The sequence below is a fragment of the Euwallacea similis genome, chromosome 23, assembly GCF_039881205.1.
Source record: "Euwallacea similis isolate ESF13 chromosome 23, ESF131.1, whole genome shotgun sequence".
Lineage (NCBI taxonomy): Eukaryota > Metazoa > Arthropoda > Insecta > Coleoptera > Curculionidae > Euwallacea > Euwallacea similis.
In genome coordinates, this window is record NC_089631.1 from 1396265 (window position 1) to 1411008 (window position 14744).

Sequence of the window (14744 nt, forward strand, 5' to 3'; positions counted from 1 at the left end):
TACGTAATATCAGGACCATTTGCAACCCTTTGTGGTAAATACAGCTGGATGCATGGGGATGTAGGAAAGGATTTTTTTAGACTGAAATGTGTTCTATTAAAGAATAAACATTGATTTAAGCGATATGTTTCAATTCGTTTGGGGTGACCAGGCCCACCTGACCACACCCATAGAAGACAACAACCGGCGAACGAAATGATGAATTACGTAATTCGAGTCCCGGTCGTCTAACTTCCTGTAACATCAGTAATCTGATAAATTCATCAAGAGAATATTTAATTAGACGTTTTGGGAGATTCTTTCTATACATATTAAGCTATGAGACATGAATAGAAATTAGGAATTTTCAATTTGTCAGCTGGTTCCATTATAAGATAAAGCGAAATTGGTTTTTATTAGATAAACACATGGAGGCCACTGAACTCGACTAATGAGAAATGTTAATGAAATAATAGTTTTTTTAATCTCATGTATGAAGTTTCCCAAGATGAAGATATCTCACACAATTTGGCAACGTGGGCTCACTTTAACAGTCCCATGGCCCTCATAGTTTTACACGGATGTTTTGAAACAAAAGAGCAGTGCAATGATGCCATTTTCTACCTTCTTGGAGCTTTTAAGAAAATTAAGGAATAAAGTGAGGAAACCCACTCGTGTTCTTTTTCAATTTAATTCGATTTTGTGTAAACTACTCAAAAATGATACATAATTTTCATTGCACTTATTACACTGTCCCAGATGATATCCAGAGGTACCTGTGACAGAGTACGAAGCCAATTCGCTGAAATTCAACCTCGTGGCTTCAATGAGGACTTTCTCCACCCACGTAAGAAAAAGATAAATTCGATACTGCCTATCCCAAATTGGATAAAAAACAGAAAACATGAAAGTTATCTCAGATGGGCACAAGAAATGAAAAATGACACTTTAACGCTCTGGCTGACCCCTAGGACAAGACCCCTTTGCTTAAGTCTCATTTAGCCCAAAAGTTAGTCTTATAGCACCTGCCAGAGAACCACTTATTTCACACGTCCTAGGACAACCACAGTTTAATCCAAAACACACCGAACACACACATTGAAGAGCAATGAGAGCCCTCCCCGACTAAACCAATGTCCTTCGTTTTGCCCTATTAACATTTTTGTACAAATGAGGTACTTATCAGATCTACCTCGGTAATTAGTACTCATATCTTCGGAATAATACGAGTCATCGGGGGGCTCGAGCGCCTGCTTATCTCCCTATCATCGGCTTGACCACTCGTCAACTTGGCTTTCAGTTATTCAGATTAACCATGACCAGTGGCTTATATGCAAGGCCCAAGGTGCCCCTTTTGTCATAGTAGGGCTGCTTTCATTTCAAATTAAGCTCCTCGCTAGATATATCTTTTGACTTTATAAGAAATTTGATTTGTGCAAAAACACATCTGTTTAGATTTGGAATTTTATCACATTAGTTCTATCACTCTTCCTGGATGATACGCATGATACTTAATTGGCATCACCCTATATGTCTCGTTTTCTTCTTGATGCTATGAAGAATATAAAATGTATTGGCTAATAAGAAACGCCTATTATGATATTGACGAATATCTGAGGGTCAGCACATGTTATTTGATTTACATCTTGTTGAGATTGTAAGAATATTCTGCAAGTTATATATTACAGGGTGTCCCAAAATATGTTGATAGTTTTTCAGGTATCAGCGCATGACAGACCCAATATAACTATTTTTATCGATTTAACAAATTTGTAGTTTTCCTATCAAGCAAAACTTTTCAGTTAAATTTATACGATTTTTTTGCCTCAAAATAAATTAAAGATCCTTTGAAGATTTGTTTAAATATTTAATTAGTATCGTCCTGTATGTTTCGTTCACTTCTTGATGTTATGGCGTATCAAATGTATTGTCTACTGAGAAAGATCTATTATTATGATTACTATTATGGTTTCATTTAATGTTACATTGTCTTGAGGTTGTGAGCATCTTCTGCGAGTTCCATATTATCCAGTGTCTCAAACCATGTGAATAATCTCAATAAATGGTGATGGAGACTCAATGTAACTCCACAATACCCGATTTGACAAACTTGCAGTCCTCGCATCAAGCAAAACAGCTGATCATCAGCTGATTACTGTTGATATTTAACCTTTATTGCTATTTTCAATTATTACTTAATGAAATCTGTTGTGAGTTAAATTAAATCATGTTTTGGACATCAGGTAAATCCAATGTTATCATTTAGATATTTAATATAGCAGAAAACAAAATATAACTCTTTCCTCTCTTAGCTTATTTGCAAAAGCCCCATGGACCCACCACCGAAACCAGACGAGTCTGACTGTTGCAATTCAGGCTGTATCCCGTGCATCCTCGACGTTTACCAAGATCAGTTAAAAAAGTACCTGAAGTCCCAAAAGCAACAGCATGATGGAGAAAAAGTCAATTGCATGTCTTTAACGTCGTACTCCATATTCCGTGTTACTCAAATCGAGAAACACACTAGAGATTGCAATTTATACACATTTGAATACCTGAGGGCCAAAACTCGACCTATCAGCAGTCCCTCAGCCTCTGTTTTATACGAGCCAGGGCAGCATTTCTTATTGAGAGCTCCTGTAAATGCAGAAACCTCACAGAAAGCTTATACGCCAATATACCAGGAAAATCAGCCCTCAAATCAGTTCACCATACTGGTGAAACTCTACGAAACTGGGAAAATGTCTCAATACTTCAGGAAAATGACTATAGGCATGGAGACTTTATGGAGAGGACCTTATGGCGACTACAAAATCTCTTACAGCAACAAATTTATGTTGTTTATAGCTCAAGGCACAGGAATAGCCCCCTTTTATACTATAATAAGAAATATTTTGCAGAATGATGAATGCTACACTTTTCTAACTTTGTATTTCTGTTGTCATGCATTTAATGTATTGCTGAGGGATGAATTGTATAAGATGAGGGAGAATTGGAATTTTAAATACGAGTTGTTTGTCTCTAGTGGGTGCGAAGATGAATTTCCAAAGAAGTATGGGGAAGTTGTAAATTACTCAAAAATAAAAGAGGCAGATATTCAAAGGCATCTGGAGAGGGCGAGGGGCTGTAAAGTGTTAGTTTGTGGGGCTCAAAGTTTCTGTGATAATGTCAAAAATATGCTGATTAAATGCGGTTTGATGGATGGCGATATTACTATTTTTTGATTGATATATTGAAGGGGAATACTCAAGGATAACAAGGAGTTTAGTGAAAGTAAAAAAAGTAATAAATCACTTAGTTTTCAATGCAATTGTTTTCACTCAATGCTGCACTGATGCAAATCCAGAATTTATTTCAAATCGACTTATTACGTAAAATATTATCTGCTATTGTGAATTAATAACTAAAACCTACAAGCCCACTAAAGAATCAACCTTAAGAATAAATACTAATTTGCATTTTTTCTTGCTAAGAAGCATGTGCCTAATACTATGTATTCCTTTTATCACAGCGTAATCACGTATATAAGTAGGTAACCAGAATGGTAAATACAACCTCAAAAGCTAAAACTCATATAAACCCCACGGACTTCTTGTATTTGGTTAAAACCATATTTTAAGTTCAATGCGATTTTTAATTATTTCAGTCAAAACAACACATTTTTAAGCTACGGTTATAGTGGATGCGTTTTCTGACGAATATGTCCAAACGATGTTCGTCAGAACGTTGTGGTTATAGTAGTTAGATTATCTGACGAATACCATAGATTAATGTAGCTTCTTAAATAGCTACTATAAATAGATTGGGTATACAGAGTACCAATTTGAAAACAAACCACCCTCGACATTTTGATCCTTATAAAGATATGTAAAGATGCAAAAACACTTTGATTCTATTTTCAAGGGGGACATTCTTTAAGTTGGTTTTCTGATAAATTGCATGCATCCTCTAGTGGGGGTGGAAACGACCACCGAAATCTTAAATGAAAAGCAGTGTTGAGTTATATCTCATTTGTAAGATCTTTCAATTATCTTTCCAAATGTAACTTTTTTTTTCGTTGAGAAGCTTTCAAAAAATGATGTGAATATTGTAAAAAAAGTTTATCAATGTTTTAAGTGTTCAAAATGCTATCCATTATTTTCTAGCGAATAATAAAGTCTGTGTTCAAACTTCACACTCACAAAAACTTCTACTTTTTCCCTACACGCAGCTGTAATTCTTGTCTTCAATCCTTCCAAACCTTGAGGCTGGGTTTCATAAACAACAGATCATTCTTTTGGTTTTTATATGTTTATTTGTATTTGTAAATTAATTTATTTAAATATTCTACTTGTAGGAAGAACAGTAAGAAAAAGACCGTTCGATTAAAAAAGGACGATGGAATTCTTGGGTTTTTGGTTACATCATTATTACTATTGTAAATTTTATTTCGCCAGTTAAAGGTTGGTAATAGCGTTTCATAAGATCTTCATTTTAAACAAAATTGAGCTTCATCGTACTATTTTCTTCCTATTAAACAATGGTTACACGATACATTTCCTGGCAAATGAGCTGGTCGAAGAGGACCAATTGAATGGCTACCGCGATTGCCCGATTTAACATCTCTGGATTTTTTTCTCTATGGGCATCCTAGATCTGTTGTTTTTAATACCCAGTCTCAAGATTTGGAAGCATTCAAGAAAAGAATTACGGTTGCGTGTAGGGAAATTCAAGTAGAATTTTTTGTGAATGTTAGAATGAAGTATGAAAACCGACTTTATACTGTTTAGAAAATGATGAACAGCATTTTGAACAGTTAAAACGTTAATAAATAACTTTTCTACAATACGGACATGATTTTTCGAAAACATCTCAATAAAAAAAAACAGGTACATTTGAAAAGGTAATTGAAAGACCTTTCAAATGAGGTATAAGGCCCGCTGCGCACTATCAACTTTTCGATGGCAGCTATTTTGTTGCCGAAATAAAACATTCGTGTTTTATTAGAACCCCGCGTACGGGTGGCTTTTTAGTTGAAGCAACTAAAAAATCGAAACATGTTCTATTTGGCCGGTGAGTAAATAGTTGCCTACAGTTGCTGAGAAATATACCACATGCTTGTTCAAACGTGTTGCCGCGCACGGGCGATTTTCTGGTTGCACAACCAGTTGGTTGTTAACGTTTCTCGTAGTGGATTCTGTATATTCTTTTAAAATATGTCTTAGAGGAATTCATAAGTGAGGTTGAAAAACGTCCAGCACTATATAATGTCAAAATAAAAGAATATGCAAATAAGATTCTTTAAAAAAATCTATGGGTAGAAATATTTGAGAAATTCGTCGAAAATTGGTCTGAATTTGGAAAGGCGGAAAAGGAGGCAAAAAGTACCACACTTTTACTATTAATTATATTATTTATTGTTTTAATATATTTACAATTTATATTCGTAATTCAGCACATTACATACGTTTGAAACAATGAAAAAGGGTCTAAAATAACATAATGTAAACAACTAAATTTTCTTATATTGCCATGATACATATCCTTGTGGAGTAACGAACTAATTTGCAAGATAATCTCTAGCTGCAACACCCTTCATATTGCTTCTTATTCCTACATTTGAAATATTTTCCAAATTACATTGATAAAGAGTATCTTCAAAACATATCCCATCATGTTTTCGAAAGTAATTTTGAAAAATCCAGCGCGCTTTCACGATAGTATCAGAAAATTCTAAATTAGTGTCAAACAGCCTATGACATATTCTCCACTTATTCGCTAGAATACCAAAAGTACATTCAACCACTCTTCGAGCTCTTGCTAATCTATAATTAAAGATGTGTTGCTTTACCGAAAAATTTCTGAAAGGGTATGGTCTCAGTACATTTTCGGAAAGAGCAAAGTCTTCGTCTCCTACAAGTACAAATGGCATTGGCCTTCCATTTTTTTCATCATGAATCAAACATTTTGATGCCGGTATATTCAATTCGTTTCTTTTAAGTAAGTTTAAAAATATCAGAATTGCTAGATGAACCGAAAGCGCCAACATCTACGTAAATAAAATTATAATTAGAATCCGCAATTGCCAAAAGAGCAGTAGAAAAAAATGATTTATAATTGAGAGCCGCTTGAATAGGGTTTTTTCATTCCCCTCGATTGCCCTAATACAGTTTGGAAATTGTGTGATGCTTGAAAAATCATTGGCAATTTTAAATCAACCATCACTTGTTAGTTTTGGCATATAAATTGGCAGCAAACATTCCCAAAGAGCATCACATGTAGCTCGGACAATTTTTCTTGTCGTAGTTTCTCCAAGTAATTATTCGTAGTGCAGTGATACAACACTGTTACCTATTGCTAAATATCTGAAACGAATAAAATATTTAAAATTAAAAAAAAGATTAAACATTAATATAAAAAATTTCAATATTTTTAGGACAATAATTGCAAAAAGGTGAAAAAATTTAAGAATGTGCTTTAAACAAGAATACGATGTACAAACCAAAGAGCCTTCAGGGTCGGGAGCTAAAAAACAGCGTAAATATGTTTACTTTGAACAATTGTTGTTTTTACGGGATTCTCTGGAGGGCAGACAAACTTCAAATAGTCTCGAAAATACCAGCAGGACAGAGGATGTGAATGGTGGAAGCAACAGAAGAAACACCCAATAACACCGTTGTCAAACATATCAGTCCTCCAGTCAAAAGGAAGGTGGTTGCTCATAAATCGTACGAGGACAGGTCGCACGAGATTTTTAGAAGAAAAAAAATGGAGGAAGACGGAAAAATTGACGAAGATAATATTTTTTTTGCTCTCTCCACTACCTGCATTTGCAAAATTTAATGAAGATCAAAAATTTGTGGCTCGAACAGAAATGATGAACGTTATGAGGCGTGTGCGTTTGTCAGGATGTACTACGCAATGGCCAAGTGGGTTCCGACGTGCAAATCAATCGATTGGCAATAGTTCACAACAAAATAATACCGCTCAGTACTTCTCGAATTTCGTATCGGGAGAGCCAGTCAGTCCATCACTGTCAGCTGTGTCACCCATGAAGCAAGATTCGTGGGAAAACGCATCCGAAGCTTCATCTTTGTTTCGTTCGTAAACGTCTTGATAAATTTACAGTAAACTATTAAAATATACTTCAAACACTAATTAAAAGTACTTACTTATGAATATCAATTTTTAACTTTTTACTTACCCCAAAGTCACAGCTTCTTTCCTATGGTGGTCCAGCCAGACGCACGTTGGTATTCTGGTGTGACATTCGACAAATTCTCGAAACTCCCAATGCTCATTCGGAAATAATTGAAGAATTTTATCGGGTATTCCCTCAATCCCTCAAGCAACCGATGAAATTGTCCCTTGAAAAGTCTTCGGCTTAAAATCGGATGAACCCAAATCGCTTTCGTTTTGGTTGCTGTTTTCGTGCGATAAAAGCACAAACACATGCTATTTTAACAAAATCCATGGCGAACTGACCGGTCCAGGCAACTATTCAGTTGCCCGTACGCGGACGCGAAACGTTACTGGCAACTTTTTAATCGCATCACTACGAGCTCTAACAACGATACGTTCGGACATTAAGGTTTTTTCATCAAATTATAGCATAAATCCGGGCCAAATTATTATTAATCTTTTTTGTGAATGAAAATAAATTAACTGCCCCATGTAAAACTTATTTATTATAAATTATAACAAAAAACTCAACTCGGTATTTAACCATAATAAATAAACTTTTTTCCTGTCAAAATCGATTGGCAACTAATAGTTCCGATAGTGTTATCTTAATAAGAAGTTACATCTCCTTTGGCTTTAATTACAGCCTCAATTCTTGTCGACATTGTAGAGCCAAGTTTTCTGCAGAACATGGTTGTAATATTATGCCAAATTTATTTTATTTTTTGCTGCAAATCTGGCAGTGTTCGAACAGGATCATTACGTAACTTCTTTTTCATTTCATGTCATACATGTTCAATGACATTTAGGTCTGGACTATTCACCGGCCGTAGTATTAATTTGCTTAATTTAAATGGAACACCATATATTTGATTACTTGGAGTAACAGACAGAGGTATTATAATCGGTTCATTTTATTGATGTCAAACAAGAGTACCTTTTTTTAGTTTAAGCTTCAAGCTATATAAAAATATTTTTCTTGGGTCTTTATCTTACAGGGTATTAAAAATATGAGTATTGGTGTGTACAAGCTGGTCGGTCCCTGGCGAACTCAAACAGCAAAATGAGTTTCAAAGACACTATTTTAAGGGACCTTAAATAGTATCTATCATATTAAAAACTAATCAAATTATACCAAGTACTTTAAAAGTTATTTAATGAAAACAGATTTTCAGGGGCGTCTTTTAGGGGCCTATATCTTGGTAGGGAGGGTCTGTAGAAATTTTTGTTATAGGAACTTGTCATGTTACCTTGACGCCCTGTATATATAGTCGAAAGCATGTCCACATTTTTCGAGACACCCTGTACATTTACATATAGGAAAGTATAATAGTTTTCGATTGTTAATACCTCTGTTTGTTACTCCAAGTAATCAACTATAGGATGTTGCATTTAAATTAAGCAAATTAATATTCTTCAAAGTAAATATATTTTCAATTTATTTTTTCCACACTGTATAAGGTATCTAAATTTTTATGACTATAAATGAAATATACTTTATGCCTGAGGTTTGACGTGAATTTCGGTTTACTCTAGTTTAAACTTTTTTTAGTAGAGTTTTTAAATTTGCATTACATTATTACAAAATTTCAATTATTTGAAAATCCTTACGGTTTAGGATAGGTAAACCTTAATCAAACGTACATTTATTTTTCTCAAGGTATCTAAAACGGCAATAATATTGTATATTGGGTGTTCCATAAAAAAAAAACTTTGATATTTTTCACTTATTTACAACTCTCCGTATAAAAGAAAAATAATTTTAGATTGTACCTCTATTTGAATTCTATACAACGCAAAAAAAAAATCAAAATATTAAATGCTTTAGCCGTAATATTCCATGTAGCATGACGTAAATAACCCTGTTTGTGTTTTTGACTACATCTTGTATTTAGTACAAATAAAATGAGTTCATACAATATTATACTTACGATTTTTATGGATTTCCATGCCAATTTTCTTCCACTTCTTTTCTGATATATCTCTGTTATGACATTGTTTATCTTTCATATCCCACAACCATCTATTTTTATAGACAACCATTATAAGGTTCTTGTTATCCATTTTGCTTCAACCTTCTGACCAAGAAATCAAGCAAATTTGAACAGCTATGCGTTCGTGCGTACTGTGAAGAACCATTCGCACGTAATACCACCGCAAGTATTGTACATATAGTATTCGATTACTCATGCGTGTTCGTACGTATTCGTCAGAAAAATGTTTCAGAAAACACTTTCACTATAACCGTTGTCTTAGGCCTAAAATATGCCATAATAACAACGTCACCCTGTCGAAATTCATTGATGCAGGTCTTAAATTTTACAAAAATTTTAAATATTACTCTGGTACTCTAAAAAAATATTAAATTTTTTTGTGCTGCATTGCAACTGTTAGAGAAAAAATCAGATTAATCCTGAGAACTTCACCAGTTCCCCTCTTTAGCCTACACATCTCATCCACATCATACATTTACTCAAAACCAAACAAAAACCCTATTCAGCTTCCATTGACTCTTCCAAAACTTTCTTCACAGCCGAAACAAGCGGAAACTTAACGTTCCCCATGACACCCATCTGACAATCACCTCGAAAATCGTCTGTGTTCAAGCAATACACCATGACGCCACCAAACTCATTACTTTTAATGTACTCGGCTTTGTATGTCAAACTTTCATGGTCATCAAATGAAATCCACTCATAATACTTTGCAGCATAAGGGCTAAAGCTTTCCATATCAAACACAGGAGTGATGTGGTTTACTTGGAGAAAGCTGCAGATTAAAGGATAAGAGGCGAAACCCAAGGAGCCCAAATTGCCATAGCCGGTGACTGGGGCGTAAAGATCATGGTTTCTTGGGTTAAGAAGCCTAGAAAATACATGGTGAAGCAGTCTTTTCTCAGAGGTTGCACTGAAATGGAAATTTATTACCTGAATGTATGTCCATATGTGGGCAAACCAATAACTATCTTGCTCTTATCCATTCCCCGGTAATTCCAGTAATGACTGGAATAGTTCATGTTCAGAGTGGCCAAGTAATATTTTTCGCTTGATGACTGGTATAAAGGAGCATTGAAGCCAGTAAATGGAGTCACATCAGTGTAGTAATGGTAATCGTAGGACATTAAATTAATAAAATCTACATATCTAAAATACTTGCTTGTAAAGGTGTTGTTTAAGAAGTCAATACATACTCGTTCATGTAAGATATATCATAGGCGACATCGACGATTTCAGTGGGAGCTGCAACTGCCACAGTCAATAAAAATGTGTGTTTTTCTTGTCTGAAATATTCAAATAAGAATAATGGAGGTGATAACATTTAAATGCAATTTTTAATACCGGTTTATGGTTTTCCTTGTTTCAGATAAAAGTTGAGTGAAATGCATTCTTTGGTTTTTATCATAGCTCATGTCTGAACCTGGAAACTCCCAGTCTAAGTCCACTCCATCTATCTTATAGTTTATCACATAGTAAAGAATAGACTTTATAAACCTAATGCCAAATTTAAACATTAAATTTTCTTTTATAAGGAAATTTATAGATTTTTCCTACGTTTTTCTGTTGGTGTGGTTTTTCACCATTTCTGGGAAACCATCATTATTCCCTGCCCCTCCAATGGATAATAATACTTTCAAGTCCTTATTTTGATTTTTCCAATTTACAATCTGCGATAGGTAGACTAAAAAAACACTAAATTTTCAAAAAAATTGTATCACAAAATAACACATAAATAGAAACCAAAACTCACCCAATTGCTGATCATCCAAATGAATACTATGATTTACAACACTACCAAATGCCACGTTTAAGTGAGTACATAAATAGGGATCAATCTCTTCAATTTGCATGGAAGAAGGAGCTGTAGGAAAATTATAATAGCAGACCAGCTTAAGTTTAGTAGGAGTGGACTGTCCACTAATGTGGCTATGCACATTTTTAAGCTGATCTGTGAAAGTTTGGGGGTTGATTACATTATATATTGTTGCTCTATGTTGATTTGCTTCTAACATTTCTAAAACATTTTAATAAAAATTTTAATTAAAAAAATTAAATAAATAAAAATTAAATATAAACAAAGAATTCGATGACAATATCTAATACTAATTTACCAATTGAGTTGAATGTGTACAAGGATTTGGGAAAGACCAGCTTCTCATAAATGCCAAAGAGGATCATGTATGTGGCACAAAAAACTGTAACGGGCAGGATAAGGCATCCAACCATGAGTACTGTTTTCTTGTCCACATTCCAGGGCCTTCTAAGGAGAACACATTTAACCTGGTAAAGGCAATAATCTTTTATTAATGGATTTACCTGTTACGATCCCTCTGTAGCAATATATATTGGTTGTGCTCCTCAGAAAACATTGTTCAAGTGAACTGTACTGGAGTTTACATGTCTAAATACAGCCGTATATCAAAACCTTCAGCACTAAGGCTATTATTATTCTCATATTCACCACAGTCGCGCTTTTTATCGTTTGCTGACCTTGTTTTGCGTTTTTATAAATATTTATTGAAGCAAATTCAGAAAAACGTATTGGAAATTAGTAAATATAAATGTTTGAAAAAGTTAACCTTGAATTGAAACGTCTAAGTGACAATATTTATTTTTAGAGATTAAATGTCATGGAGTAAGCGATGCTGTACTAATTAATATACGTATCATAAATTGATGAGAATCCCGAATTCTTCAATTTCTCATTAAAACAGTTTATGAATTTGAATTGCTGTAATTTTTGTCTGATATAATGGTTACATTCTCTACCTCTATTCTGATCACCCTTATTTCTGAATTTACATTTGACAAATTTGACAAACCCGTCTACGAGCGCCATCTACAGACCGACTCTGCTTGTTAACCTGCATTTTATCTCCCCATTTTTGATTACTAACTACTTCTACTGGACCAGATATACATAATTAATTTCTAGTAAACATAAATAGCAATTTTGAATAAAATCAAAGCCACAACTAACATACGACAATGGTAAGTTTTCCTTAATTCAAAACAGCCCACTGTGAAGTTGATAACATGTTCCTATTGAGATATTCTATGGATAATATTACAAAAACCATTCGAAAATATGGTGAAAACCCGATAAAAAAAAGGAGAAATGGAGGTTTTGCGTGTTACCTACACATTTTACTATACTAAGACTCCTTGTACCTCTAAAGCTTTATCCCAATTTTTGAGATTGTTTGTACCTGACCACTCACTTATTTGTTAGATTGCAAAATTTCTTGACTTGACTAGGGCCTCTTTCACACAGTAAAGCTTTATTTTTCATAATGTGGGCACCTCACTCATTTGTTATATTCCAGAGTACTTGTTTTAGTTAATTGAAACTGGTGACAGACCTCCTTTGGGATTAGAGGTCTGTAGTGACCCCAGAACACTCCTTACTTTACTAAGACTTCTTATGCTGGGTTTATATGATGCACAACATCAAAATAGAAAGTTGACTTTATGGTGATTAGAGGTGGTAAAATTTTGATATTTTAAGATAACAGTAGTATGATTTTGGCTTAACAGCATCAAATAACCATGGTTTTTTGGAGTGGTTCTGACAAAGTTAATGATCCAACATCAATATCCATGGAATGTTGTATTGCTTTTCTGCCACTAGCACTAGCAGGCTGCAAACAGAAGCAAAGACCTAATAGATATGGTAACATACTGGTGAATGGACATGGACAGTGATTAAAAACACCTGCATGTTACTATTTAATTGATATTCAGGATTCCAGTCTTACCTTCTAGCCTGTAGCACATAGTATGGTTGAAGTCTTTTAACATTCTGTGCAATTTTTATGTTATGCCCTGTATAAACCCAGCTTTACACAAATACTGAGTGATCATGTTTAGGTAAGCTCACCATTACTATCCCCAAAATAATGAGAGTTAGAGAATTGGGCGAAGGGGAAAAGAGTTGCCTTGTTTGAAGGCTTTTAAATGTTATAAAGGGCATTGCCAAATTGTCTCTGATTTCCAAGATATGAGGAAAAATGCTAATCTAAAGTACTCTATACATATTTTGTTTTCTTACTAGTTTTGCTAAGAATTTGTCATTCATATTGACTCTCTTGTAATGATTTTCTTTATGTTATAGTCACACACAATCCTGTTAATTCAACCAGGAGCAAATCCAGAGACTAGAACTTACTCAGACTATGAATCAGTTAATGATTGCATGGAGGGGGTTTGCAGGATATACGAGGAACATTTAAAGAGGCGAAACCCAAACACACCTACTATTACATATGATATTTCACAGTTATTTGACTTCGTTGATCAGGTGTGAGAATTCTAGAGTAATTTCATATGGCTGATAAAGTAGGCCACGTTACTTCATTGATTTTAACAAAAAATTTCTCTTCCAGCTTTCCGATTTAAGTTGTTTAGTATATCAAAAATCCACTAACACGTACGCTCCGTACAACAAGGACTGGATTAAGGAGAAAATCTACATCCTGCTGCGACAAGCCGCGGGCCATCCTGACTATGTTTAAATATAGCTTTTAAGGTTTTTTTTGCTTTTCTGCCTGAAGTTGCAACAACGCTCCTTCAGTCCTTTAGTTCGTTAAGGGTTTTCTGACGTATATTAGTTTGTAGTGTTTTCAGTAGTAAATTAATGACAGTGAAGCCAGGACGTTGTTGCAATTTCACGGTGGGAGAGAATTTTTGTAATAAGTCACAAAAATGTTTAGAATTAACATTTTTACACATACTTAAGTTGTGAGGGATTGCGTTTCTCCTCTTTGAATTTACTTAAAGTTTGTAACTAAACACAATGAGGTGTAAAATTGTGTTTCTCATTTATAAGTAAATTACTACTAAAAGTTTTGAATTATATGGGGAGGAGTTGATCACTACCTTAGTTCTGGAGAAGTTCCCTTATACAGCACAACGGTAAATTGACATTCCCCGCCGAGATTTGCAGGGAAAGGCAAAAAAGGATGGTGAATAGCGTGTAAATCGAGGAGTATACAATGTGGCTGGGGGTTGTGATTAAACATTATGATTTTTTACTTCATCAACATAATGGGCAACTTTACTCCCTAGGTGATTTATTACCCATTTCTTCTATGCCACTAACAGTCTAAAGTGGGCCCTTATAATTCATTAGAGACTTGACGACTTTATTGAATAAAGTGAAGTACAAAAAGTTTAGGTACTTTTTAAGCGCTACCCTCCTATATTACCCGTCCCTGAAAAAATGTGCCAATTTCTTTATAGAGATTCAGAAAAGGCATAAAAAGATATAGTAGAGTACACAATATCATTAATTTATCTCGAAACGTTTAGAAAATATAAATAAAGAATTATCTTCGAGAACCAACCTTTTACACTATAATCTGTATCAAAAAGAAAGCACCTTTCGATATATGTTAAATTTATAGCACTATGTTGAGAGACATCTTTTATATCAAGGGGATTATCTCACGTGGCTATGGAAAGGGTTGAATCAGGTTTGTAACGCATTCCTACCGCGCACCACATGCTACTTCCAAAATGTTTAAATTGCTAATGTCAATTGCCCAGATTAGACGCATGCGCAGTTGCTCTGCTTAGAACATCGCTCAGCGGCTGTTTTAGTCTTCA

The 14744-nt window shown here is 34.4% G+C and overlaps 3 protein-coding genes and 1 pseudogene across 3 annotated transcripts; 3 read left to right on the forward strand and 1 right to left on the reverse strand.

Moving 5' to 3' along the window:
- Positions 1-2008: 2008 nt before the first annotated feature.
- Positions 2009-3389, forward strand: LOC136416385 (NADH-cytochrome b5 reductase-like). Its single transcript, XM_066401522.1, has 2 exons — positions 2009-2222; positions 2292-3389. Exon 2 carries the CDS (start codon positions 2310-2312, stop codon positions 3201-3203), a length of 894 nt encoding a protein of 297 aa, XP_066257619.1. The 5' UTR covers positions 2009-2222; positions 2292-2309; the 3' UTR covers positions 3204-3389.
- Positions 3390-5015: 1626 nt separating this feature from the next.
- Positions 5016-7066, forward strand: LOC136416504 (uncharacterized; annotated as a pseudogene).
- Positions 5811-11729, reverse strand: Cht11 (Chitinase 11). The gene is made up of 10 exons (XM_066401590.1): positions 11454-11729; positions 11249-11397; positions 10888-11151; positions 10692-10818; positions 10479-10631; positions 10331-10420; positions 10068-10283; positions 9072-10005; positions 7163-7325; positions 5811-6323 (listed from the first exon to the last, which is right to left on the reverse strand). The coding sequence occupies exons 1-8, from the start codon at positions 11504-11506 to the stop codon at positions 9633-9635; spliced, it is 1425 nt and encodes a 474-aa protein (XP_066257687.1). The 5' UTR covers positions 11507-11729; the 3' UTR covers positions 5811-6323; positions 7163-7325; positions 9072-9632.
- Positions 11730-11973: 244 nt separating this feature from the next.
- e(r) (enhancer of rudimentary) lies at positions 11974-13947 on the forward strand. Its single transcript, XM_066401516.1, has 3 exons — positions 11974-12128; positions 13252-13437; positions 13523-13947. Exons 1-3 carry the CDS (start codon positions 12126-12128, stop codon positions 13649-13651), a joined length of 318 nt encoding a protein of 105 aa, XP_066257613.1. The 5' UTR covers positions 11974-12125; the 3' UTR covers positions 13652-13947.
- The last annotated feature ends 797 nt before the right edge of the window (positions 13948-14744 follow it).